General features: G+C 38.2%; 2 protein-coding genes across 3 annotated transcripts in view; one reads left to right on the top strand and one right to left on the bottom strand.

The window, feature by feature from the left end:
- Nucleotides 1-3,983: 3,983 nt before the first annotated feature.
- Nucleotides 3,984-14,927, bottom strand: gdf6a (growth differentiation factor 6a). Its single transcript, XM_061944795.2, has 2 exons — nt 14,565-14,927; nt 3,984-6,098 (listed from the first exon to the last, which is right to left on the bottom strand). The coding sequence occupies exons 1-2, from the start codon at nt 14,917-14,919 to the stop codon at nt 5,188-5,190; spliced, it is 1,266 nt and encodes a 421-aa protein (XP_061800779.2). The 5' UTR covers nt 14,920-14,927; the 3' UTR covers nt 3,984-5,187.
- Nucleotides 14,928-27,007: 12,080 nt separating this feature from the next.
- The window catches only part of sybu (syntabulin (syntaxin-interacting)), a 28,294-nt gene continuing 27,892 nt past the window's right edge, over nt 27,008-27,409 (top strand). The window contains exon 1 of one of the 2 annotated variants that reach the window (XM_061949700.2): nt 27,008-27,318. The gene's annotated coding sequence lies outside the window, so the exon portion shown is untranslated. The remainder of the gene's footprint in view (nt 27,319-27,409) is intronic. The other variant, XM_061949708.2, reaches the window with a different exon arrangement.

Raw genomic sequence — 27,409 nt, 5'->3', positions numbered from 1 at the left:
TCAGTTTATGAACTTACATTCATATTTTGATGAAGTATTATTCAATAAATATATTTATAAAGGATTTTTGAATTGTTACTATTTTTAGAATATTTAAAAAAAAATCTCACGTACCCCTTGGCATACCTTCAAGTACCCCCAGGGGTACACGTACCCCCATTTGAGAACCACTGATTTACTCAATACCAAACATTGTGAAATGTAATTGATAACATTGCTTTTAATCTGTTGCCTCAGTTTTTTTTAGTAGATATGGTGTATCTTTTTCTGGGAAAGTATTATTTTGATCTAATCGTGGCATGATCATAATAACACCAACATGCGACATGTACTGACATACTGTAAATGTTGGTAAAGGCAGGTTTTTTGTGCAGATCTGTATGGATTTGAGAGTGGACAGATGTAGCTAATGTTGTGACCGGGGGAATCTATCATGTTTATGAAGTTTTTTTGTGCGGGGAAAAAAACAGCGGTGACCTTTGTCTTCGAGATGTATCTATATATATATATATATATATATATATATATATACGTGTGTATATATATATATATTTTTTTTTTTTTTTTTTTTTTTTTTTTTACAGAGCGTAATATACGTTAAGTCAGGAAAAAACACAGAGGCTATTTCATCCCTACAAGCCTGTTTCAGGGAAATGAAATCCCTGTTTCCTTGCTCTTCGGGGAAATGAAATCCCCTGACGAGCAGGGAAACCTGCTAAACAGACTTGTAGGGATGAAATAGCCTTTGTGTTTTTTCCTGACCTAAAGAGCAGGGAAACCTGCAAAACAGGCTTGTAGGGATTAAATAGCCTCTGTGTTTTTTCCTGACCTGAATAGCAGCGAAACCTGCAAAACAGGCTTGTAGGGATGAAATAGCCTCTGTGTTTTTTCCTGACCTAACGTATATTCCGCTCCACTACGGTATTGAGCACTGTATAACGGATAAACCACAGAAACCTCGACTATATATTTTTACAGGTATAAAGAGAGCGACATTTACACCAAAGCATGTCCGATTCACATTGTTGAGATTCTAGACCACAGGGAAGTGTTTTAAATGTAGATTAAAATAATCAAAGGTCCTCTTTAACCAAATCAGAGTCTCACTCCAATTATCACTGCTTTCTGCAGTATTCTATCACTCACTTGTATGTGCAGTATGCCTTTGTGCCAAGATTATTACTTTTGCAAGACTACCTATGAGCCGTGTTTCATATGAAGTCATTACAAGACGAATTGCTCCTGTGTGACTGGACCACAAATACATTTTGGACTGTCGCGAATAGATTTAGCCCTAAATGTTCATATTTCCTATGACATGTTTAATAACATATATAACAAGGCTGTATTTGTATGTAGCTGATCATTATAACCCCGATGCAACGTAATTCCACTTTTTAACACCCCTTTACGCGCATGGTCTGCCAGAGAATAAGAATACCTAGCAGGAATGATCAGTGTTGCTAACTTACCGAATCATGGCTATATTTAACATAGTTACTCACATACGCACAACCGGGACGACAGAGAGCACTTTAAAACCTATCAAGTCGCTTCAAGAAAGCCTTGAACATTTTACACAGAAAGCCTCTTCACTCCCATTATTGTATTATCCTTAGCGGGTATAATATTGTAGACTTGGACACCTATTAGACATGTTTACAGGTCACATTACGTTACAGTTTTTTTATGCGGAAGAACCTGTACTGTACTCTTTATTTTGCCATGTTTGTCAACTGTTCTTGTAAATAAACATGTGTGATGTTGTTTGTGAATGTATGTCGTTTTGTACGGTGCCAGTTGAGATTTAGCTACTGTAGCTAATTATCACATATTAAACTTCCACGCTTTTTTGCATATCACTTTTTCTGGTCTTAATGGAGACTTTTCAAAACTCAGACATACCTATCGCTGTAGGCCCAAGCCCCGATTTTAAAAGCACTCGCAGGTGCTTTGTCTTGTTTGTAACATTGGTAGTTTAAACATAACTCTACTCCTCTCTCCTACTGCGTCCATTACAATCGCATGCACATGCGTCATGGCCAACAATGCAAATTAGACGACAATGCGCAGTCCTGTGGGAAATCCTGTATGAATATTAATAAAGAGTTACTTCATGCAACATGATGTTTAAAACGTTTTGACGCTCATGCTGCTGGCCAATCAGAACAAATCATAGCAACATTGATTATATTCTCAGAGCATTGAATCGATCACGACTGGAATATTCGGATCATATTGTTTCAGATGTCATCACTTCATCCTCACAGACATGTTTCGGACAGTTCTAGTCGAAGAGCCCGGTGTCGGATCCGAAGGATTTAGCCTTATTGTACAAGAGGGGCACCTGGAGAAATGAGAATATTCACTTTTCTATTTTTCCTTTTGGTTAGACTATAATTTTTAAAATAAAAGCATTTTGGTCAGTGACCTTGTGGTTAGAGTGTCCGCCCTGAGATCGGTAGGTCGAGTCATACCAAAGACTATAAAAATGGGACCCATTACTTCCCTGCTTGGCACTCAGGATCAAGGGTTGGAATTGGGGGTTAAATCACCAAAAATGATTCCTGAGCACGGCCACCGCTGCTGCTCACTCCTCCCCTCACCTCCCAGGGCGTGGAAAAAGGGGATGGGTCAAATGCAGAGGATAATTTCACCACACCTAGTGTGTGTGTGACAATCTAAAACTTTAAATAGCACCCGTTATCTTATTTTTGATTACTATTCTTTGTTAGGACTTGCACTGAAAGTCTACTACTCTTGCTAATATTGCTGAATTGACAATATGTCAAATATGTTTATTTGATGTTATCCAAGTATGTTGACAAGCATGCGTAGGACAAACAAAACTGCATGTTTGCATGTCCTTTCTAGCCGTACTAAAATATAGACTCCCAACCTCGGCCGCAGAACAGTTTTAGTCTTGATAAATCACACTGTGTATGCTAAATAATTACATTTGCGTTTTCTCCTCCCAATATTTTGGCCGTTCTACAAAATAAACGGCATATATTCTGCATATTCACGAAGACAAACACACTAAATGGGTGACGCTCTCTATTTTGCTCACATAAAAGACGCAATCCTCTGCGCACAAGCTTAGTAGAGCAGCGTGCGCTATCAAGTTTGCATGTGTTTTAACAAACGCAACTTTTACTAGATCTAGCCTATACAGTATAAACACTTTGTAGGACTCAACAAAAGACAAGACTGCCACATCCAACGTTAACGCTAGCCGACTACTGCCTGACTACAACAACTCACCTGGGACAAACTAAAACTAATGCATACTTGCAAAGAAGACTGAATTTTAAGAGAACAAGACATCACAACTGGACACACAGGTATTATTATTATTTTTAGCTCATTGTTCAATGTTATTAAAAAGAAATTAACATATATTACCACATGAAGACACACAAAAGTACCGAAATTGGTACCACTGTGTGCTCATATTGATTCCCAGGTCCTGGGAATTGGAACCATGTCAGTTCAAATGTGAGAGGGGACACATGCAATGTTTAGGTCCACACACATATACACTGTAAAAAAAAAAACAGTTGAGAAAACGCAAATTTTCAAGGCAACATGATGCAACAAGATTTTTGCGTTTTCTCAACTTTTGACTACTGCTGACCAGACACTGTTTTGCTAGTTAAACATAGTGAAACCTTATTTCTGAGTCTAACTAACTTGAAAACTATAATTATTTTTTACAGTGTACCAAAACAGTGTCTGGCCAGCAGTAGTCAAAAGTTGAGAAAACGCAAACATCGTGTTGCATCATGTTGCCTTGAAAATCTGCGTTTTTCTCAACTTTCTTTTTTTTTTTACAGTGTAGGAATGAGCAACATTTAAGAGACAAATGATCGTCAGGTAATATTTCACTGTAGTAAAAACTTGCAACAATGTTTTATTGACTTGAATACACAAAGCAAAAGGAGGGTGGAATCAATCCAAATACAGGACTTGTGGACTTGGTTTTGAATTTTATTTGTACAGTAAAGGAGTGGAATAGTATCCAGTAATATATGAATATAATGATCTTATATATACTGTAAAAGCTCTTTTACACTCTAACTGACCTACACTCTAACCTATATGCAATGATGAGGTAGACAATTATAATGGTACTTTCCACCCTCTGCCAAAACAAATAATGAATACACCTTAAATTACTCTTATCACTGTAAGAAATATATGATTATCATGAAACTGTACATCACAAATAATAAAATAATTATAGAATAGAAATTATACCAATTTGAGTGCATTTTGTATATGTACAAAGAAATGCAGCTCTCTCATTTCTTCATTCGGAGCACTTTTGCAAAGTTATCGTCTATACAAAATATTTACAGCTCAAAAAAAATAATGAACAGCAGTGCATTCAAAGCTAATGTGCATTTTTAAATATCGCCTCTCTTTGCGAGTCTCTTGTTTTACATGTTCCTCATCAGAGCAGACAAACTGGCTGCAGCTCCTCGGCGCAGTTTATTTGCGGAAGTGCATTTCGTAAAGATGCAGCAAAAAAAAAAAAAAAAAAAAAAAATTCCTGACTGGCATAAACAATATTGTACTGAAACAGAGAAGACACAAGTCTGGCGGTGTGTCCTTTTTTCCTAAAAGCACATGATGACCCTCGCTGACCTCTGCAGTGAGGCAAAAATCTCTTGAAGGCGTTGCCGTGTGTGTGTGTGTGTGTGTGTGTGTGTGAGAGCGTGTGTGTGTGTGAGCGTGAGTGACATTTACCCCACTTTTCTTTCTTCTTTTTTTTTTTTGCGACAACAAAAAAATGCACTTGCACGGGCGTTTAATGACTTCGGTCGGACGGAGGCAATTACGGGGCTGCCTTCCAGACAAGGTTGCACGACAAGAGCTTGCAAGTCCAAACGCTGACGGGCAAAAAAAAAAGCCTCTGTCCACTGTGGCCGCGGCACGAGAAGGTGCACGGTGGCACCCGATGGGCTCCCGTCACACAAAGGACACTCTGAGGAAACAAGGGCTTGTTTGATGACTTCTTGCATGATTGGGAAATAACACTTTAAGGCGGAAAAGTGTGCATTTTCACCAGCACTGAGTCGGAATAAATAGCAAAATGTCGCCTCTTGCGTGCGTCCAATGTGGATCTCGCTCAGGTGATCTCCTTTTTGAAGTCTTTACTGTATATTCGGCGCCCGGCGTCCGCTACCTGCACCCGCACTGCTCCACCACCATGTCCTCGTACTGTTTGTACACCACGTTGTTGCCCGAGTCGATGTACAGGATGCTGATGGGGCTCAGCTTGGTGGGGACGCAGCAGCTGGGCGGCGTGCTGTTGGGGTCCATGGAGTTCATGAGCGTCTGTATGATGGCGTGGTTGGTGGGCTCCAGGTGGGATCGGAGCGGGAAGTCGCACACGCCCTCGCAGTGGTACGCCTCGTAGTCCAGGGGCGCGATTATCCAGTCGTCCCAGCCCAGCTCTTTAAAATTCACGTGCAATGCCTTTTTGCTGCACCTGGATTTGGACTTCTTCCCGTGTCGCTTCCCGTGACGGTTGCTCAGTGCTGTCCGCCGCCGCCGCCGGGGCCCCTCTCCTCTGACCCCGGCTTCCTCCTCCGCCTCCGCCTTCGAGGGCCTCACCGCCTCTATCTCCTTGGTGGACCTCCGCGACTTGATCTTCTCCTTCATCTCGTTGAAGAGGTTCTCCCTCTTCTTGGAGCGGGTGTAGGCTACCAGAATGGCTTTTTCCTGCTGGGGTCGCCCACCCCTGTCCAGGCCCAGCGCCCTGAGGTCCAGCTCCGTGTCAGAGTTCCCCAGAGTGACTCTGAGCTGCAGGCAGAGCTGGTTCCTCCGATGGTGAGATTTAAACATCTCCCACACGTCCAGAACCGCCCACCCGGACTCGGCGGAGTCCACGGGGTCCAGCAGCGTGGAGTCCAGCAGCACGTCCGAGCTGCACGGGTAGAGCCGGACGCGATAGAGGCCTGTCGTCTGCGAGTCGCCCGACGCTCTCCTAAATATCCTTAATTCGGCCCCGACCAGCTCCTCTTTGTCTGAAAGGGTTGAGACATCAAACAGATACTTTTGTCTTCGCAGAGTAGAGTGCAAAAGATCGTCTGCAAGGATAAAAGAAGAAAATAATTGCAGTCAGATTCACTTAGGGTGTACAGTGTTCAGGGTGGGAGGGGATTGGGGGAGTGGGTGGGGGGGTTACATTCTCCCACAGAGGCCTTCTCTCCGACCCCATGAACCCCCACCAGAGACCAGCCTGAAACAGATAATTGCCTAATTGTACCCATTTACAGCAGTGAATCCACATTTTACTCGCACAAGTTCAACATGGCTTCACGTTCTTCAAATGCAGACCAAAATGACACGTGTGGGACTCAAAATCATATTTTATTCACGTTAAAGAATATGCATATTGAGGAAAAGCTGCTTCATGTTGAATAAAATCCATTTAAGAGTAGATAACCAATTTTTTTATTTTTTTTGTGGGGGGTGCTGCACACCTGCTTCAAAGCTGTTGGTCTTTTTTACGCCTTTTAATTTCATTTCCAGCCCATTGGGCACGCCTGACCTGTTTGAAACGCTGCGGAGACACAAAGCACTCAGTGTTCACGCCGCTCGCAGGAAGCATCTAATCTTGATTGTTGCACTGATTTGCTGTGCGCTGTTTTTCTGCCAATAGTCGATTACTCTCAGGCTACTTTCTTTTTTTCCACCACGACAAACTCAATAATCCAATTAGATCTATCTTAATGCCGCATCTTTCAAGTGAAAGTCAATATTGTTGGTGATGGCTTGTTTGTTTCCTTTTATTGCAACTTCAGGGATGCTTGATTATGTACAGTATTTTTATTATATACATCATTTCTGAATGTGTTTGGAAATGCATTGTCAAGTTTAATGATGTTTAAAATGGTGCATGTATAAAAAGGGCTGTCAAAAATAATGAGTTAACATATTTGAATAATCACAAATAATTATCCCAATAATCATACACATGCAGTATAATCACACAATTTATATGGACTGTACAAGTTCCAATGTATTAAATGTGTGCATATACAGTACATGGTGCAAATATATATGATTTATTTTGACCACACATGTACATTTACCTTAACCGTGGATTGTTACCTGTAAGTTATTATAAGGTCAGTGCACAATGTCATCTATGCACAAGTGCAAAGATAACATTTCACTTACACCAAGATGGTACTTCAACTAAAACTATTAGCAGGTTCTGAGTAAAAAAATGATGGGCATTCAAGTAAAATGCTTTAAAAAAAAAAAAAAAAAAAGGTTCCTGTATGACATTCTGATAATAAAACTGCATTTGTGTCCCAATATCAGGGTCTTTTGTTAAGTTAATGAACTTATGCAAGCGAGTAATAACATGAAATTGATTTAATCCAAATGAAAAAGTGTGATTAATCTGACTTTAAAAAGTATAATATATATAATTTATAATACATGTATTACAACTTTTTCTTTTATTTTTCTTTTATTGCCATATATATTTTTATATATATATATATATATATATATATATATATATATATGACAATAAAATAAAAAACGTTGTAATACATATATCAGAAATTATATATATATATATATATATATATATATATATATATATATATATATATATATATATATATATATATATATATGTATATATTCTGACAATAAAATTGGATTTGTGTCCAAACATCCGGGTCTTTTTCTAAGTTAATTAAATTTTGCAAGCCAGTAATAACCAGTAAAAATAATAACAATAATAATGATAATAATTAATAATAATTATGATTAATCCAAATTCAAAACTGTGATTAATTGTCAATAATTGATAAATGTTTATTACACTGACAATACACAATTAATGCATGAGCAGGCCTGTAAATATAGTTCATAAATCAAAAAAGAAAATTAATAGATTGAACAAATAAATTATGTTGATCAGCATCGTGTAGGTTTGCAATGTGTGCATATAAATTGGGAAGGAATTGCAACAGGTAGAGATGTTTTTTTTGTTTTTTTAAGTGAAATAACACGTCATAATAATATTGCTTTTTTTGTCCTTATGGTTGTGTTATTTCAAAATAGCCTAAAATGCGCTGCTTTAAAACGAACACGCACCTCGGCTATCAGGGTTGTTGGAAAAATAAAAGTGACAAGCCTGTACTCGATATTCTCCGCAGATTATTTGATTCTACTTGTCAGTTTCCCTCCGTGAACCCTGTCGAGAGAAACAGTGAAAAAAAAACGTATTGAAACCTTGTGCTCATTTTTGTTACTTTGCACGTCTGGTCTGCATTACCTTTCTTTTCTACCATTTTTCCCCCCACTTTTTTTTTTTAACAAGACCTGAACCAAAAAAAAAAAAAAAAAAAAAAAAAAAAAAATCGAATACAAGTTCAGCAAATAATTAACAGCCTGAATTCCCATCTTCGTCATTAAAGCACTTCCCCTCTTATATTTCATCCCGCGTTGCCAAGGACAACATTCCCCTTAAATGCGCCTGTGCACGCTTTGGGTGCACAGCTTGTTGAAATTACTGACATATTCGTGTTGACACACAAGAATGTAGCACGTTTGACGAATATCACCATTCCGTTAAATATAGATTTTTTTTTTATTTTTTATTTTTTGAGCAATGCAATTCACACTTTGCAATATATGCAACGCTATTTATTGAGCTGGAGCTTAGGGATATTATTAGAGAAAAAAATTAATGTTTCTAAATTATTTACTTGACTGCATAATTAGGAGGATATGTTGCCCACTTAAACTTAAACTTAAAATCACTTTTTTCCACGCCACCCTGAGAAAAGTCATATTTAAATGTATATGGAGACTGCAGGGGTCCAAGAATGATATTATTGTACAGATAACCAATCCTAGGTGTAGTTCTGTTAGGTACCAATCGTATATATGGAAACACTGAAACTCTGCCTTTTATAGGATGTGTAGACGCACATTTTAAGTATATATATATATTAATCTTTTTTATTGCTGCTTTTATTTATTTATTAGATGTCTTTTACTGCACTGTTTTTAATAGTATGTGACAATGCCTTTTATACTGTATTTTGTTTGTTTTATGTATTGGACGTTGGAGTCTGCAATAAAGCTTGATTTAAACCGTTTTCTCCCCATAATTAGTTATTTCTAATGCAATTGGGTGCCAATATAATTCATGAATTTCGCACAAAATTATATTTTTCCACGTCCCCTGCTCCTTTATTTGGTGATGTGCCATCCTGGGCCTTGATGGGGTCATTATGGGAGAATAGTTTGATATGTTATGACATGAACACTCAATTAGATGACTGCGGTTCAAATACTCCAATCAGCCGTTCGATGCCAAGCGGCTCTCAGAGGGTCCGGCTCGGGGTCAGAGCCAGTGACACATCACATCACAATCACAGGGGAAATTGCGGCCTTTTTTTTTTTCCTCCTCTTTTTTTTTTTTCTCTCTATCAAATCACATCATACTGGAAAAAAATATATTAGTGGAGGACAAATACACCTTCATAATAACTTGCAAGCTATGGGAATAAATGACTAGAATTACTGCATTTTTGACTGAGTGCATGTTTAGATATTAAACACCTGCTTCTCACACTGAGGCTGCACAATACTGAGCTATTTTATTCTATTGTCATTTGTCCCCAAGTCTGCTCTAAAACTTCTGATATTTGCAAACAAAACTAAACAAAAAGCGTCAGTTGCAAGGGTAAAATGATTACATAGCTTGGATGATGCACTGAAAAGGTGCAACTCAATTTAAAGATGTAATATTGTACTAAAATACCGATCAATAATATAAGAAGGATTATATTGTCTATTATGCATTATTAACACTATTTAATATGTTGGTGATAAAAAAAACAATAATAATTTTAATGTTTGTATTTTCTTGGTTAAATAAGATCTGCTTCTTCCTACTCCTTTTGGTACACATTGTGTCACTGTAACCATGCATGTTCCTTATATGCAATTTGGATTTTTCAGTCATGTTACCGTAATGCTGCATGAGGGGGAAATCACACTTAGTGTGCGTAAATATCCACAAACAATCATTGCCACCATTTTTGTGCGTTTTATCACACTGTAAAAAGCTTCATTGTGCTGGCTAATAATTGCATGACTTGAATTTACAGTAATTGACTGTGAAGTTAAAATGGTACTGTTATTTCTCCAGTTATTTGTTGTAATACCGATCAATGATATAAGAGGGATTATAGTATCTATAATACATTATTAACACTGTAAATTATGTTTGTGATTAAAAAATTAAAAATAAATGATATTGTATTTTCTTGGTTGAATAAGATCTGCTTCTTTCTACTCCTTTTTGGACAAATTGTGTCACTGTAACCATGCATGTTCCTTATTTGCAATTTGGGTTTTTCAGTCCTGTTACCGCGGGGAAATTACACTTTTTGTGCGTACATATCTACAAACAATCATTGCAATCATTGCCACCATTTTTGCGCATATTATCACACTATAAAAAGCTTCATTGTGCTGGCTAATAATTGCAGTACTTGAATTTACAGTAATTGACTGTGAAGTTCAAATGATACTGTCATTTCTCCAGTTATTTGTTGTATTATTGATCAAAAATATAAGAATGATTGTATTGTCTGTTATGCATTATTAACACTATAAATTATATTGGTGATAAAAAATTTAAAATAAATGATATTGTTTGTATTTTTTTGGTTGAATAAAATATGATTCTACCTACTCCTTTTCCGACACATTGTGTCACTGTAACCGTGCATGTTCCTTATGTGCAATTTGGATTTTTCAGTCCTGTTTCCGTAATGCATGAGGGGGAAATCACACTTTTTGTGCCTAAATATCCACAAACAATCATTGCCACCATTGTTGTGCATACTGTAAAAAGCTTCATTGTGCTGGCTAATAATTGCATGACTTGAATTTACAGTAATTGACTGTGAAGTTAAAATGGCACTGTCATTTCTCCAGTTATTTGTTGTAATATCGATCAATAATATAAGAAGTATTATATTGTCTATTATGCATTATTAACACTGTAAATTATGTTTGTGATTAAAAAAAAATGTAATTAAATTGTTTGTATTTTCTTGGTTGAATAAGATCTGCTTCTTCCTACTCCTTTTCAGACAAATTGTGTCACTGTAACCATGCATGTTCCTTATATGCAATTTGGGGTTTTCAGTCCGGTTACCGAGGGGAAATTACACTTTTTGTGTGTAAATATCCACAAATAATTATTGCAATAATTTGTGTGCATACTGTAAAAAGCTTCATTGTGCTGGCCAATAATTGCATCATTTTAATCTACAGTAATTGACTGTGAAGTTAAAATGGCACTGTCATTTCTTCAGTTATTTGTTGTGATATCGATCAATAATATAGTATTATATTGTCTATTATGCATTATTAACACTATAAATTATGTTGGTGATCCAACTTTTTCTTTTATTATATTGTTTGTATTTTCTTGGTTGAATAAGATCTGCTTCTTCCTACTCCTTTTCAGAAAAATTGTGTCACTGTAAACATGCATGTTCCTTGGATGTAATTTGGGGTTTTTCAGTCCTGTTACAGTAATGCATGAAGGGGAAATCACACTTGTCCACAAACAATCATTGCAATCATTGCCACCATTTTTGCACGTATTATCACACTGTAAAAAGCTTCATTGTGCTGGCTAATAATTGCATTACTTTAATTTACACTAATTGACTGTCAAGTTAAAATAATACTGTCATTTCTCCAGTTATTTGTTGTAATATCGATCAATAATCTAAGAAGGATTGTATTGTCTATTATGCATTATTAACACTGTAAATTATGTTTGTGATAAAACAAACAAAATTAATTGTATTGTTCGTATTTTCTTGGTTGAATAAGATCTTGTTCTTCCTACTCTTTTTCGGACACATTGCGTCACTGTAGCCATGCATGTTCCTATTTTGCAATTTGGATTTTTCAGTCCTGTTACCAGGGAAATCACACTTTGTGTGCGTAAATATCCACAAACAATCATTGCCACCATTTTTGCGTGTGTTATCACACTGTAAAGAGCTTCATTGTGCTGGCTAATAATTGCATGACTCGAATTTACAGTAATTGACTGTGAAGTTAAAATAATACTGTCATTTCTCCCGTTATTTGTTGTAATATCAATCAATAATATAGGAAGGATTATATTGTCTATTATGCATTATTAACACTTTAAATTACGTCGGTGATAAAAAATTAAAAATAAAATATATTGTTTGAATTTTTTTGGTTGAATAAAATCTGCTTCTACCTACTCCTTTTCGGACACATTGTGTCACTGTAACCATGCATGTTACTTATGTGCAATTTGGATTTTTCAGTCCTGTTACCGAGGGGAAATCACACTTTTTGTGCGTAAATATCCACAAACAATCATTGCCACCATTTTTGTGCCTATTATCACACTGTAAAGAGCTTCATTGTGCTGGCTAATAATTGCATGACTTTAATTTACAGTAATTGACTGTGAAGTTAAAATAATACTGTCATTTCTCCAGTTATTTGTTGTAATATCAATCAATAATATAAGAAGGATTGTATTGTCTATCATGCATTATTAACACTATAAATTATGTTGGTGATAAAAAATTTAAAATAAATTATATTGTTTGAATTTTTTTGGTTGAATATAATCTTGTTCTTCCTACTCCTTTTCGGACACATTGTGTCATTGTAACCATGCATGTTACTTATGTGCAATTTGGATTTTTCAGTCCTGTTACCAGGGAAATTACACTTTTTGTGCGTAAATATCCACAAACAATCATTGCCACCATTTTTGCGCGTATTATCACACTGTAAAAAGCTTCATTGTGCTGGCTAATAATTGCATGACTTTAATTTACACTAATTGACTGTGAAGTTAAAATAATACTGTCATTTCTCCAGTTATTTGTTGTAATATCAATCAATAATATAGGAAGGATTATATTGTCTATTATGCATTATTAACACTATAAATTACGTCGGTGATAAAAAATTAAAAATAAACTATATTGTTTGAATTTTTTGGGTTGAATAAAATCTGCTTCTACCTACTCCTTTTCGGACACATTGTGTCACTGTAACCATGCATGTTACTTATGTGCAATTTGGATTTTTCAGTCCTGTTACCAGGGAAATTACACTTTTTGTGCGTAAATATCCACAAACAATCATTGCCACCATTTTTGCGCGTATTATCACACTGTAAAAAGCTTCATTGTGCTGGCTAATAATTGCATGACTTTAATTTACACTAATTGACTGTGAAGTTAAAATAATACTGTCATTTCTCCAGTTATTTGTTGTAATATCAATCAATAATATAAGAAGGATTGTATTGTCTATTATGCATTATTAACACTTTAAATTACGTCGGTGATAAAAAATTAAAAATAAATTATATTGTTTGAATTTTTTTGGTTGAATAAAATCTTGTTCTTCCTACTCCTTTTCGGACACATTGTGTCATTGTAACCATGCATGTTACTTATGTGCAATTCGGATTTTTCAGTCCTGTTACCAGGGAAATTACACTTTTTGTGCGTAAATATCCACAAACAATCATTGCCACCATTTTTGCGCGTATTATCACACTGTAAAAAGCTTCATTGTGCTGGCTAACAATTGCATGACTTTAATTTACAGTAATTGACTGTCAAGTTAAAATAATACTGTCATTTCTCCAGTTATTTGTTGTAATATCAATCAATAATATAAGAAGGATTGTATTGTCTATCATGCATTATTAACACTATAAATTATGTTGGTGATAAAACAAACAAAATTAATTACATTGTTTGTATTTTCTTGGTTGAATAAGATCTGCTTCTTCCTACTCCTTTTTGGACACACTGTAACCATGCATGTTCCTTATATGCAATTTGGATTTTTCAGTCCTGTTACCACACTTTGTGTGCGTAAATATCCACAAACAATCATTGCCACCATTTTTGCGCGTATTATCACACTGTAAAAAGCTTCATTGTGCTGGCTAATAATTGCATGACTTTAATTTACAGTAATTGACTGTCAAGTTAAAATACTACTGTCATTTCTCCAGTTATTTGTTGTAATATCGATCAATAATATAAGAAGGATTATATTGTCTATTATGCATTATTAACACTATAAATCACATTGGTGATAAAAAAATAAAAATAAATTATATTGTTTGTATTTTTTTGGTTGAATAAAATCTGCTTCTACCTACTCCTTTTCGGACACATAGTGTCACTGTAACCATACATTTTACTTATGTGCAATTTGGATTTGTCAGTCCTGTTACCGTAATGCACGAAGGGGAAATCACACTTTTTGTGCGTAAATATCCACAAACAATCATTTTTGTGCATGTGCTGGCCAATAATTGCTTTATTTTAATTTACAGTAATTGACTGTGAAGATAAAATGATACTGTCATTTCTCCAGTTATTGGTAATAAGGTCAAGGTGAATTTGGATTGTTTTTTCTGGGAATAAGAGTTGTGAGATGCTGGTCATTTCCACAGTGTCATGCCCACCAACCTGTTCCTCTGTCCACGAAACTTGTGATGGTGTTGGCAGATTTGGAGGAGCGGAAAAAGCTGGCGTTTAGTCCCAGTTTCTCGGCCGCCGAGTAGGTCCTGTAAATGGAGAGCATGTACTCGTGCGGCACGATGTCGTCCTTTATGGGCTCTTCTTTATGGTGGCTCGTCAGGTGATGGGAAGACGCGAAGATGTCTTTGAGGAGCTTGATGGACCTTTGGTGGGGGAGTCTGACTCCTCTGTTCCTCCTCGGAGCGGATGGAGAGATGATAGCAGCTGAGTGGAAACATGGAATATTCCAGAGGAAAACAAGCAGCAGGCCCACGTAAAGTGTGACAAGTCGGGATGCAAACATGGCTGGAGGGTGGCTGTCCTTTTTTTTTTTTTTTTTTTTTTTCCTTTTTTTTCCTTTTTTTTTTTTGGGGTGGGGGGGGTTCCTTTTTTTTTTTTTTTTTCCTTGGGTGGAGATGGAGAGGTCCGCCCGAGCCGGAGATGTTGAGCGCGTCAGCGTGTGAGAGCTGCGAGACTTTTGCGCCCTCAAGAAGTGCGTTTTGCGCTCTGGACTCCACACCGCAGCGCAGGCTGTTAGGCCGAGTGGAACACGCCCACACTCGCACGGTGCTTCCCAATTTCAGCACATCCACTTGCCAAAAAGGCCGAAGAGACTCGGGAAGTTGTTTTTTTTGTTGTTGTGTTTTTGTTTTTCTACGGAGTTGTATTGCAACACACTTTTTGATGGATGTTGTGGATGTTGAAATATGGTCAACATCAAACCAACACAACAGTTTTTTGTTTTTTTTTATCTTAGATTATGACTCTTGATTAAATACATGCTGCGTGTCATTGATTAGTTTGGATTTTACGTGATAGTCAAAAACATGATTAGGGATCATACAGCTGTGTTAAAAAAAATAACCATCATTGATGCCCTTTCTTTAGTGGGTAGCAATATCTAGATTATTGTTCTAGTTCCTGGTTACAATTCTACTAATACACTGACGGACCAAAGCTCTTTAGAATGGCTTTGGCGAACTCTAGTGGTCATTTATTTGTGTGCAATTGCCTCATTTACGCTGTAAAAAAAAAATCCTATTTTTATGGTTAATTTACTCTAAATTTCTACTGTAATTTTTCAATTTTTTAAAAATAGTTTACAAAACTGTAGAATTGAAGACATCATCTGTTAATAAACAATCCGCCTGTTATTTTAAGTAATATGCCAGTAATGACAAACTATGTATATTTCTATTTTTTTTACAGAAAAATACCAAATTAATTATACAAAGCATTTTCTGATTTCTTAAATTACTTTCAAATTCATGCAAAATTACAGTAATTATCTTTCATTAAATATGTAGCTTGTTATATAAAAGTCTATGTCCATACTAACAATCTAATACAGTGGTTCAATCAATCAATCAATCAATGTTTATTCATCCATCCATCCATTTTCAACCGCTTATTCCCTTTGGGGTCGCGGGGGGCGCTGGAGCCTATCTCAGCTACAATCGGGCGGAAGGCGGGGTACACCCTGGACAAGTCGCCACCTCATCGCAGGGCCAACACAGATAGACAGACAACATTCACACTCACATCCACACACTAGGGCCAATTTAGTGTTGCCAATCAACCTATCCCCAGGTGCATGTCTTTGGAGGTGGGAGGAAGCCGGAGTACCCGGAGGGAACCCACGCAGTCACGGGGAGAACATGCAATATAGTCCTAAATCACAAGTGTCTCAAAGGGCTGCACAAGCCACAACGACATCCTCGGTACAAAGCCCACATAAGGGTAAGGAAAAACTCACCCCAGTGGGACGTCGATGTGAATGACTATGAGAAACCTTGGAGAGGACCGCATATGTGGGTAACCCCCCCCCCTCTAGGGGAGACCGAATGCAATTGATGTCGAGTGGGTCTGACATAATATTGTGAGAGTCCAGTCCATAGTGGATCCAATATAATAGTAAGAGTCCAGTCCATAGTGGGGCCAGCAGGACACCATCCCGAGCGGAGACGGGTCAGCAGCGCAGAGATGTTCCCAGCCGATGCACAGGCGAGCGGTCCACCCCGGGTCCCGACTCTGGACAGCCAGCACTTCATCCATGGCCACCGGACCTGTGCCCCCCCTCCACAAGGAAGAGGGGAGCAGAGGAGAAAAGAAAAGAAACGGCAGATCAACTGGTCTAAAAGGGGGGTTATTTAAAGGCTAGAGTATACAAATGAGTTTTAAGATGGGACTTAAATGCTTCTACTGAGGTAGCATCTCTAATTGTTACCGGGAGGGCATTCCATAGTACTGGAGCCCGAATAGAAAACGCTCTATAGCCCGCAGACTTTTTTTGGGCTCTGGGAATCACTAATAAGCCGGAGTTCTTTGAACGCAGATTTCTTGCCGGTACATATGGTACAATACAATCGACAAGATAGGACGGAGCTAGACCGTGTAGTATTTTATACGTAAGTAGTAAAACCTTAAAGTCACATCTTAAGTGCACAGGAAGCCAGTGCAGGTGAGCCAGTATAGGCGTAATATGATCAAACTTTCTTGTTCTTGTCAAAAGTCTAGCAGCCGCATTTTGTACCAATTGTAATCTTTTTATTTTAATCTTTGGTTCTCAACCTTTTTTCAGTGACGCACCCCCTGTGAACATTTTTTAAATTCAAGTACCCCCTAATCAGAGCAAAGCATATTTGGTTGAAAAAAAGAGACAAAGAAGTAAAATACAGCACTATGTCATCAGTTTCTGATTTATTCAATTGTATAACAGTGCAAAATATTGCTCATTTGTTGTGGTCTTTCTTGAACTATATGGAAAAAAAGATATAAAAATAACTAAAAACTTGTTGAAAAATAAACCAGTGATTCAATTATAAATAAAGATTTCTACACATAGAAGTAATCATCAACTTAAAGTGCCCTCTTTGGGGATTGTAATAGAGATCCATCTGGATTCATGAACTTAATTCTAAACATTTCTTCACAAAAAAAAGAAATCTTTAACATCAATAGTTATGGAACATGTCCACAAAAAATCTATCTGTCAACACTGAATATTGCATTGTTGCATTTCTTTTCACAGTTCTTTTTGACAGATATTTTAAAAAAATCTCACTTTCCCCTTGGCATACTTTCAAGTACCCCCAGGGGTACGCGTACCCCCATTTGAGAACCACTGATCTAATAAATGTATTTTTCTGCAGAACTGTTTGCATCGTCACTTTATTAAAGGTGGTTGATCTTAACAATTCTGCGATGAGGCGGCGACTTGTCCAGGGTGTACCCCGCCTTCCGCCCGATTGTAGCTGAGATAGGCTCCAGCACCCCCCGCGACCCCGAAGGGAATAAGCGGTAGAAAATGGATGGATGGATGGATCTTAACAATTCAGAAAAAAATCTGTAAAATAATGGCATTTTTCTGTGGAACTGCCAGCATTGTCACTTCATTAAAGGTGTTTGATCGTAATAATTTGGAAAAACTCTGTAGAATAAAGGTATTTTTCTGCAGAACTGTTTACATAGTCACTTTATTAAAGGTGGTTGATCTTAATAATTTAGTAAAAACCTGTAAAATTACGATATTTTTCCGCAAAACTTTTCATGAAAATTTCTGTAAATATAATGTTTTTGATCATTTTTTGGTTTACAATGTTTTACTTTAATTTTATGGTTTTCGTTTGGCAGCCGTAGCTGCTAGTAGATGACCGTTTTTTTACAGAATTTTTTTTTACAGTGTATTATTATTCAAGCTTTTTTTGTGTCCTGGGCATGACGTTAAAGTGCATCCGGCAGTGGAGGCTCCTCTATGGGGTCTTGGGGCACTATGAGGTTAACCCCTTTACTACTGTTACCCCAGGTGGCCCTTGGCAAAGGCCTAGTACCTGACTGCCCCCTAGCCAGGGATACGGTGAATTGATTTGATTGATTGATTGAAACTCTTATTAGTAGATTGCACAGTACAGTACATATTTCGTACAATTGACCACTAAATGGTAACACCCGAATACGTTTTTCAACATGTTTAAGTCGGGGTCCACGTTAATCAATTCATGGTACAAATATATACTATCAGCATAATACAGTCATCACACAAGTTAATCATCAGAGTATATATATTGAATTATTTACATTATTTACAAGCCGGGGGGTGGGATGAGGAGGGTTTGGTTGATATCAACACTTCAATCATCAACAATTGCATCATCAGAGAAATGGGCATTGAAACAGTGTAGGTCTGACTTGGTAGGATATGTACAGCGAGCAGAGAACATAGTGAGTTCAGATACCCTTTGAACAAGTATATACATTAGATATACAATTGATTATTTACATTTGGTTATTTACAATCCGTTTAGGTGGGATGTGGAAGGGGGAGGGTGTTAGTCTAGGGTTGAAGTTGCCTGGAGTTGTTGTTTTAGTGCGGTTTTGAAGGAGGATAGAGATGCACTTTCTTTTACACCTGTTGGGAGTGCATTCCATATTGATGTGGCATAGAAGGAGAATGAGTTAAGACCTTTGTTAGATCGGAATCTGGGTTTAACGTGGTTGGTAGAGCTCCCCCTGGTGTTGTGGTTATGGCGGTCATTTACGTTATGGAAGTAGTTTGACATGTACTTCGATATCAGGGCGGTGTAGCGGATTTTATAGACTAGGCTCAGTGCAAGTTGTTTTACTCTGAAGACCTCAACGGCGGTGCAGGCGTGTGACGGTAGATGTAAGAATCACCACAACGGCTGCGATGACGGAAAAAGGCACCCCCACATCCATGTGGGCCCAGTTATGGGGAAATAACAACCCAAGACCTCAACGGTGGAAGAGGCGGAGGATGACTGCTAACCCTATGGAGCGTCACAACGGCTGGGATGGCGGAAGAAGGCTGCAGCAGAAAAGGGTCCCCAGTCGTCTTGAACTCCATGCCACTGGACCCTGACCCGGATCTGTCAAGGATCGTGTGGTGACGGTCTGTGCACCAGTCTCCCCACGTTAAACAAAGTCACGCACAGGCATCCTCCATAAAGGGATACCCCCTTACTAGGAGGATCGTCATACTCGTTTCGAGTGACCGCCGCCAATGATGATGATGATTCAAGCTTTCATTTATTTTTTTTCATGGAAACATTAAGATTAGATCTTTATTCTGAGCACCTTTTTTATATGTTGTGTTCATGTACAATCACACACATATACACCATCATTTGATTATTTGGTGTTTTATTTGTTATTCTTGGAGCACATTTTACCTCCTTTCTTTAATAATCTATTACTTATATCTAGATCATGCGTCCAAAATCTGGCCTGCGGGAAGTCCCAAATTAAAACAAATATTTTTTATTTTTTGTTTTATTTTTTTTTAATTACCCATCGATCCATTTTCTACCACTTGTCGCTTTCGGCGTCGTGGCGGGAGCTGGAGCCTATCTCAGCTGAATTTGGGCGGAAGACGGGGTACACCCTGGACAAGTCGCCACCTCATCGCAGGGCCAACACAGATAGACAGACAACATTCACACTCACATTCACACACTAGGGCCAATTTTATTTATTTTTTTAAATCTGTCTTTTCTAATGGATTTTCTACCGCTTGTTACTCTCGGTGTCTACTAGCCGCTCAGGCAAATCATATTGTCTATGCATGTTCCCATTGATAATGTGACATCCTTGTGCTCGGAATATATATATATATATATGGTGTCAAACTCAAGGACCAGGGGACAGATCTGGCCTGCCACATCTTTCAACATGGTCCACCACATCATTGAATGTGGTCTTCCGCATCATTTAAAGAGACCATTTTCCACCAAGCCATTTAAATCGGCCTGCCACATCATTCATTGCGATCTTCCACATAGTTTAATCTGTTCCACGACATCATTAAAGGTGTCCCGTTATGTCATCCGATGTGGTCCGTCATGTCATTTAAAGTGGCCGGTCGTGTTGTTCAATGTAGTCCACCACATCATTCCATGTGGTCTTCCACATCATTTAAAGAGACCCACTACATTATTTAATGTGGTCCGCCACTTCATTTAAAATGGCCCCAACACGTCATTCAATGTGGGCCATCACAACATTTAATGTTGTGCACCGTGTCATTTAAAGTGATCCGCCACATCATTTAACGTGGTCCGCCACTCACACACACACACACACACACACACACACACACACACACACACACACACATGTAAAGCGACACACATGTAAAGCGACATTGGGTATTTAGAAAAGCGCTATATAAATCCCAGGTATTATTATTATTATTATTAATATGGCCCTCAATAATAACGAGTTTGACACCCTGGGTTAAATCAAAATAAACGAGCCATTGAGAAGCCACAAAGATCGTTATTATGGCTTTGGCGATCTCTAGTGGTGATTTTCTGCAATTGTCCCCATTATATTTCAACTTGTTCTATTTTCTATCAATGATCAATTCATCCATCCATCCATCCATTTGCTACCGCTTATTCCCTTTTAGGGTCGCGGGGGGCGCTGGAGCCTATCTCAGCTACAATCGGGCGGAAGGCGGGGTACACCCTGGACAAGTCGCCACCTCATCGCAGGGCCAACACTGATAGACAGACAACATTCACACTCACATTCACACACTAGGGCCAATTTAGTGTTGCCAATCAACCTAATGATCAATTCAAGCTTTTGTTTATTTATTCATGGCACAATTTCAATTTTATTTTTCTTTCTATATTCTGAACACCTTTTATTCTTTTTTTTTTTTTTATTATTAATGGACAAGCATACTCTTGTCAATGTTTATCTCTCATTGAATCATTTTGAATTTTTTTGTTTGTTATTCTTGTAGCTCATTTTACCTCCTTTCTTATCGATTGCCACACATTCTATATTATTTACCCTCCCTTATTAAAAAGTGAAGAAACTTTTAAATAGAACTGCAACAATTAATGATTAACTTGATTAATTCAGTTAGTAAAAAATGTTTTTAATTATATTTTGTTGCTCCAGTTAATTGTTTGAGTGTTACAAAGAAAAATTGATAAAAAAAAAAAAATAGACTGCATGGAATGCCCGGAACAAATAAACTATAAACTTTGCTCATTCTTCTTATAGGAGAACTGCACTTTTGTATCACTATGAGAGACAAGAAGACATAAGGGGTTATTTTCGTTTGTTTTTTTTGCATTCTAACATGTAAAAAATCGGCTTGTTTTAGGTGGCTAGCAATGCAGCTACTGGGAGCAATCAATTTTATCTCTAAATCACTTTAAAACTGCATCCAAAAACGGTCAACAATACTTAATTTACGTTCCATAAGTTGTATAATAACCAAGCTGTAGCAACATTGTTATTGTAAGAGCGAACACTGAGGAACTCTTTTTCTAGCGTAGCCTCACATCGGCTCATCAGGTTCAAACACTGATGACATCTATTAAACAGACAAGAAGCAAGGAATCATGCAGAGATCGGCCCCAGTCCACAAAAACACTTCAACATCACACCCAAGTTGATTGGGCATACACGCACGCACCCGCCTTTTTCCCAACCACCGCCTTCACCACCGCTTGTTTGCTCCAACTCCCCCTCCCTCTGTTGCAAGTTTGTTGTGACTAAATGTAACGTGTTTATGTTTGCATTGCAAATGAGTTTTTTTTCCCTTGGACTCAGTCTGGACCCCCTATTGCGGATCCAGCCTTTGACTGATATTTTTTTACTCTCCCCCCTTTCCCAATATCACCTTTTTCTCACCTTTTTTTTAAGGAGCGCCGTAAAAATGGCTGCGCCGTCGGCGGTCTTGTCTTGTCTCCCTGTAACGTATGTCTGCTCTTAGTACGACTGTGCCGAAAATATACTTATCAGTTCTTATGTGTCTTGTGCATGTTAAGAATTGACAATAAATCATCTTGAATCTTGAATAAATAGCATGTTAGCATCGGTTAGCTTCAATCAGGAGAGACGTTTGGGCTGAACTCTAGTTACAGATCCAAACTAAGCTCTAAAATCCTGCCCACATGCTTCCTCTATTTATTTGGGAGGTCCCTGGTTACATCACTGAAGATGTCGCTGAGGGAAGGGGGTAATCTCAACAGCCCCAGTTAGACACAATATATGACTATTAATAAAATGCAAATGTGTTGACACTCGTGATATCGCCCTGTCTCTGCTTTGTCTGTGTCACGGTACTCGATGTTCCCTTGGCAGTCAGCAGTCCGATTCAGGGTCTGAAAACACTGATACGAGACGACTTGCAATCTTTTGGATTGCCAGCTGTCCCTTTGCACAGGTAGAAAAATACAACTTCAGCACAATTGATAATAACTATGGTAACGGCCCTTAAGCATAAGAGTTGTGTGATAATATATACATAATTATTCTGACAACTGTATGGCAAGAGATAAGCTGGCTTCTACGATAACACAAAACACGTTTGTGTTTGTAATGCACAACACTGTGATAGAACACCAATCTGTACTGACTGAAAAACATGAACAATCATATTACAGTGTCTGTAAAATATTAGCCCACATTTCATGTTTTGTTTGTACTGTAGCTGTAAGAACACACATGACGTGCTGCGTGTATCATGATCAAAGTGTGACTCACTTGATGGAAAGATGTTAGTTTGGTCCAGCAGGCCAGGGATGTTTATTCCGGTTTATTAGGGTAAGCACGCCATTTATGTCAAAATACTGTAGAAAGGCTTCAAATTCCACATTTTGCAACTTTGAGTTGCTTTCACCTCACTTTCCCGTCTTCCGTCTTCTCCAACGTCTCACTCTTTTCTTCGTGCTCGCTTCTAGAAGCAGCAGTTCATCCTACGTATATTCAGCTTCAAAAAGATAAGGTTGTCAATCCTCATTCGTCCAAAAATAGTCGTCTTTGTTGCCAAGTCTGCCATGATTAGAACACACACACACGACTTTGTATCCGGAAGTAGGAACAAACATTTATTGCCAGAAGTCAGACGTGCGCTGCTATCGAAACGGAAATCATTGCGTCGAGAAATTAGTTCAGGCTGTGCAAAAAAAGACCAAAATACCTTAATATTGAACACATTACGTAGAGGGTTTTGAAGTTGCCGCATCTTTTAAGCCTTATTTTTATCATCTTTAACACCCCACCCGCTCCAAATATCGGCTAACAATGGAGTTAATGGGATTCACTCTATTCCGTCTCTAAAACGCTCTAAAAACATCCAAACACCTCCATTAAGGTTTTGTACACACGCTGTAAGTATATATGTAATGTAGTAACAGACACGTTCATAACTACATGCAATATTTATGTATTTTGCTCATTTTAAGCATACGGCGGTGTATTCATTTCACAGACACATCACAACATTCACTATTTCCTTTAAAAACAATAACAATTCTTAATCATATAATAAATTTGAGCCTGAATTTATGGAAGATGCGTTACAAGTTTTAGAAGCTGTGTGATAATCAGATCCAGCAAGTAGCAGTATTGCTAAGTGCTAAACAAGAAATACAAACTACGAACATAAGAAAACAATCACTTACTGTACATTGTCTGCTCTCTCTTGGATGCCGACTGAAATGTTCAATTATTCTCGTTTGTGTGATGCAAATTTTTCGTGTGTTTCTTGCCATCTCCTGGTCTAAGTTGAATGTTAAAGTTGACCAACGTCTCGGTTCATAGCCACATCGTTCTACTATCCAGGTGAGAGGCATGATTTATAATCTACAATTAACTTTCACAATTTATAATCTACAATTAACTTTCACCAACTCAGAGGCAATGCAGGAGCTCACCGGCTCAGTATGTCAATAGCCGCACCAGCTAGTTACCTCTCTGTGATCATGTTGCTGCTAAAAGTAGTTCCTCTGTGTTAGCGCTGATAATAACAATGTTGCTAATACTTTGTTGATATTCGGGTTACAAGATGTAAATGGAGTATTTTTGGTGTTTTTTGGATATTTTTTAGAGTGCTTTATGGGCGCAATAGATTACTCCAGTTAGCAGCATTGTTAGCCACCTCGTGCTTGCCGCATAATGAAAATTAGAATGCATAAAAAAATGGATAGAAAAAAATACACCCCAAAAGTGCAGTTCTTCTTTTAAGGTCATAATATATGGAAATGGGAATGTATTCAGCTGGTGTAGACTTTTTCTCAGCCATGACCTTGAACATCAGTGGTAGAAAATGAATAAAGGAATGCAAAAAGTAACTTATAGTCTATGCTCAATATGGCACCTGCGTCTATTAAATAAGTGCATTGGTGGTGTATTATTCACACCGGGGTCAGCAACGTGCGGCTTTCGAGCCACAAGCAACTCTTTAGCACCGCCCTAGTGGCTCCCTGTAGCTTTTTCACCTACTCAGTGGCCTAGTGGTTAGAGTGTCCGCCCTGAGATCGGTAGGTTGTGAGTTCAAAACCCCGGCCGAGTCATACCAAAGACTATAAAAATGGGACCCATTACCTCCCTGCTTGGCACTCAGCATCAAGGGTTGGAATTGGGGGTTAAATCACCAAAATGATTCCCGAGCGCGGCCACCGCTGCTGCCCACTGCTCCCCTCACCTCCCAGGGGGTGATCAAGGGTGATGGGTCAAATGCAGAGAATAATCTCGCCACACCTAGTGTGTGTGTGACAATCATTGGTACTTTAACTTTACTTTAACTTTAAAAATGCATGAAAATGGAAAAAAGAATAGGAAAAATATATATGTTTTGTTTTCATATGGTTTCTATTGGCCCTGCGTTGAGGTGGCGACTTGTCCAGGGTCTACCCTGCCTTCCGCCTGAATGAAGCTGAGATAGGCTCCAGCACCCCACCCCCCTATCCCCCGCAACCCCAAAAGGAACAGGCGGTAGAAAATGGATGGATGGAATATGGTTTCTGTAGGAAGACAAACATGACACAAACCTTTTTAATTGTTAGAAATCCCACTGCTTGCATTAAACATGCTTCACTGATGAGAGTATTTGGCGCGTGCCATTTTGTCCTATTTTCGGACGTCCTTGAACGCACCGTAGTTTGTTTGCATGTACAACTTTCCTTGATGCTGCCACAGAAAGACGTGATTTATGACACTCCTTCTTTGTCTCATTTTGTCTACCAAACGTTTTATACTGTGCGTGAATGCACAAAGGTGAGCTTTGTTGATGTTATTGACTTGTGTGGAGTGCTAATCAGGCATATTTGGTCACTGCATGACTGCAAGCTAATCGATGCTAACATGCTATTTATGCTAGCTGTATGTACATAATGCATCATTATGCCTCGTCTTTTAGGTATATTTGAGCTCATTGTATTTGTAGTTTCTGTTTCCTCCAACTTGAAAACACACATATTTACCTTTGGCCATTCTAAGCCAGTCATTTCCAGGAGTTATCACACCCTCTGAAAAGCCTCCGTTTTAGTAATGTTTTCCAATGTTGTAAAAATGTGTAGAATAAATATTACATTTCAACATTTCTGTCAACGAAGATTTGCATCAGCCTGCGACACTAGTCATTTAGATAGTAGTCTAATATAGGTAATATAGACACTTTCATCATGTGTTGCCTTCATTTTAACACTTATATAAGGCTTCATATTTTTTTGCAGCTCCAGACAGATTTTTTTTGGCTCTTTCAACATTTTGGGTTGCCGACCCCTGATTATATTCAAAGGACGGCAGTCACTGCTTGTCATTACATATTAGTTCCGGAAGAGGGCGTCAGTGACAAACAAAAACATGTTTGTTGGTGGTTGGTGACGTCACTTTTTACACTGCTTAACAATCATTCTAAACTGCGTTGCCAGACGCACGCACACAATTCATCGTATTCGACAGAGACATGGATAGAAAACTTGTATTTTATTTTGCAGAACAGACTATCTCTTCGACAAGATGTAAACATTTACAAGACATAATATTGGATACAAAACATGAAACGCACTTCACTTTATAGCCAGGTGGGGGCACTGTTCTACCAGTGGCCGGTTTTTTTTCTCTTAAAATGCTGTTAGTTCATTATTTTTAATGTACAACTGCATTAAAAGCCACCCTATACACGATCATTGGTCGTGTTGTTGTTTTTGAACTGCGTCAAATCGAATATGCACGATCATTTAATAATACATTACACTATTGTTAAGCTTCTGCTACGATAAATTGTCCATTTTCACCTGGCAGCTTATCCAGAACCTTCTGGTGGCTCAGTTTGACTCACCTGGCAAGTGGTGCGCACCCACCCACCAATGATAAAAAAAATTTTTTTTTAAAAGGTCGTTTGTGGTTGTTGTTTTTTTTGTTTGTTTGTTTGTTTTATGACATTAGTCGTCATTACCTTCATTAAGGTTGTATTTTTTATGAAAATGTCGATGATTATAAATAGCATGGTAATTTTACCACCCCGTCCCCTTCTCGCCCCCGCCTCTCAGTTTCAGCACCATGGACAGCCATCACGTCTCCACCTTGTTATTTCCAGTAAACAAACCTCCTATTGAATGCATTCTACATTTAAAAAAAAAAAAAAAAAAAAAAAAACACACATCGGAACCCTCTTTGGAATAATCCTGCACAGCTGCTCCACATGCTCGTCATTGTGCGTCCGCAGCTTGCACGCTGGCGGGTGAAGAGTTAACGTGTTATGTAACACCTTGAGGATGGTCGTCATCGTGTGCATGCACTGTCAGGGGTCTGCACTCATGTTCTGTGCTATGTGAGCCACAGAGAACATCCTGTAGCAGGGGAACAGACGCAGATCCTTCAGATAGAACATTTGTGCTGCAAACGACCATTCTTTCGAGGAGGAAAAAACATCAAGGCAAGCCCTTTTTGTCCTTTGTTCCTCTTTCTTCTTCTTGTTGTTGTTGTTGTTGTTGTTGTTTTTGTTAATTATGACAAGTGACCATGCA

Source organism: Nerophis lumbriciformis, linkage group LG04 (assembly GCF_033978685.3).
Source record: "Nerophis lumbriciformis linkage group LG04, RoL_Nlum_v2.1, whole genome shotgun sequence".
Classification (NCBI taxonomy): domain Eukaryota; kingdom Metazoa; phylum Chordata; class Actinopteri; order Syngnathiformes; family Syngnathidae; genus Nerophis; species Nerophis lumbriciformis.
This window is presented reverse-complemented; position numbering and strand designations above follow the sequence as displayed.

Coding starts and splice junctions, on each gene's coding strand:
- gdf6a (XM_061944795.2), bottom strand. CDS start 14,919: ATGTTTGCATCCCGACTTGTCACACTTTACGTGGGCCTGCTGCTTGTT. Junction 6,099..14,564: donor TTTCGTGGACAGAGGAACAG/GTTGGTGGGCAT, acceptor TTATCCTTGCAG/ACGATCTTTTGCACTCTACT.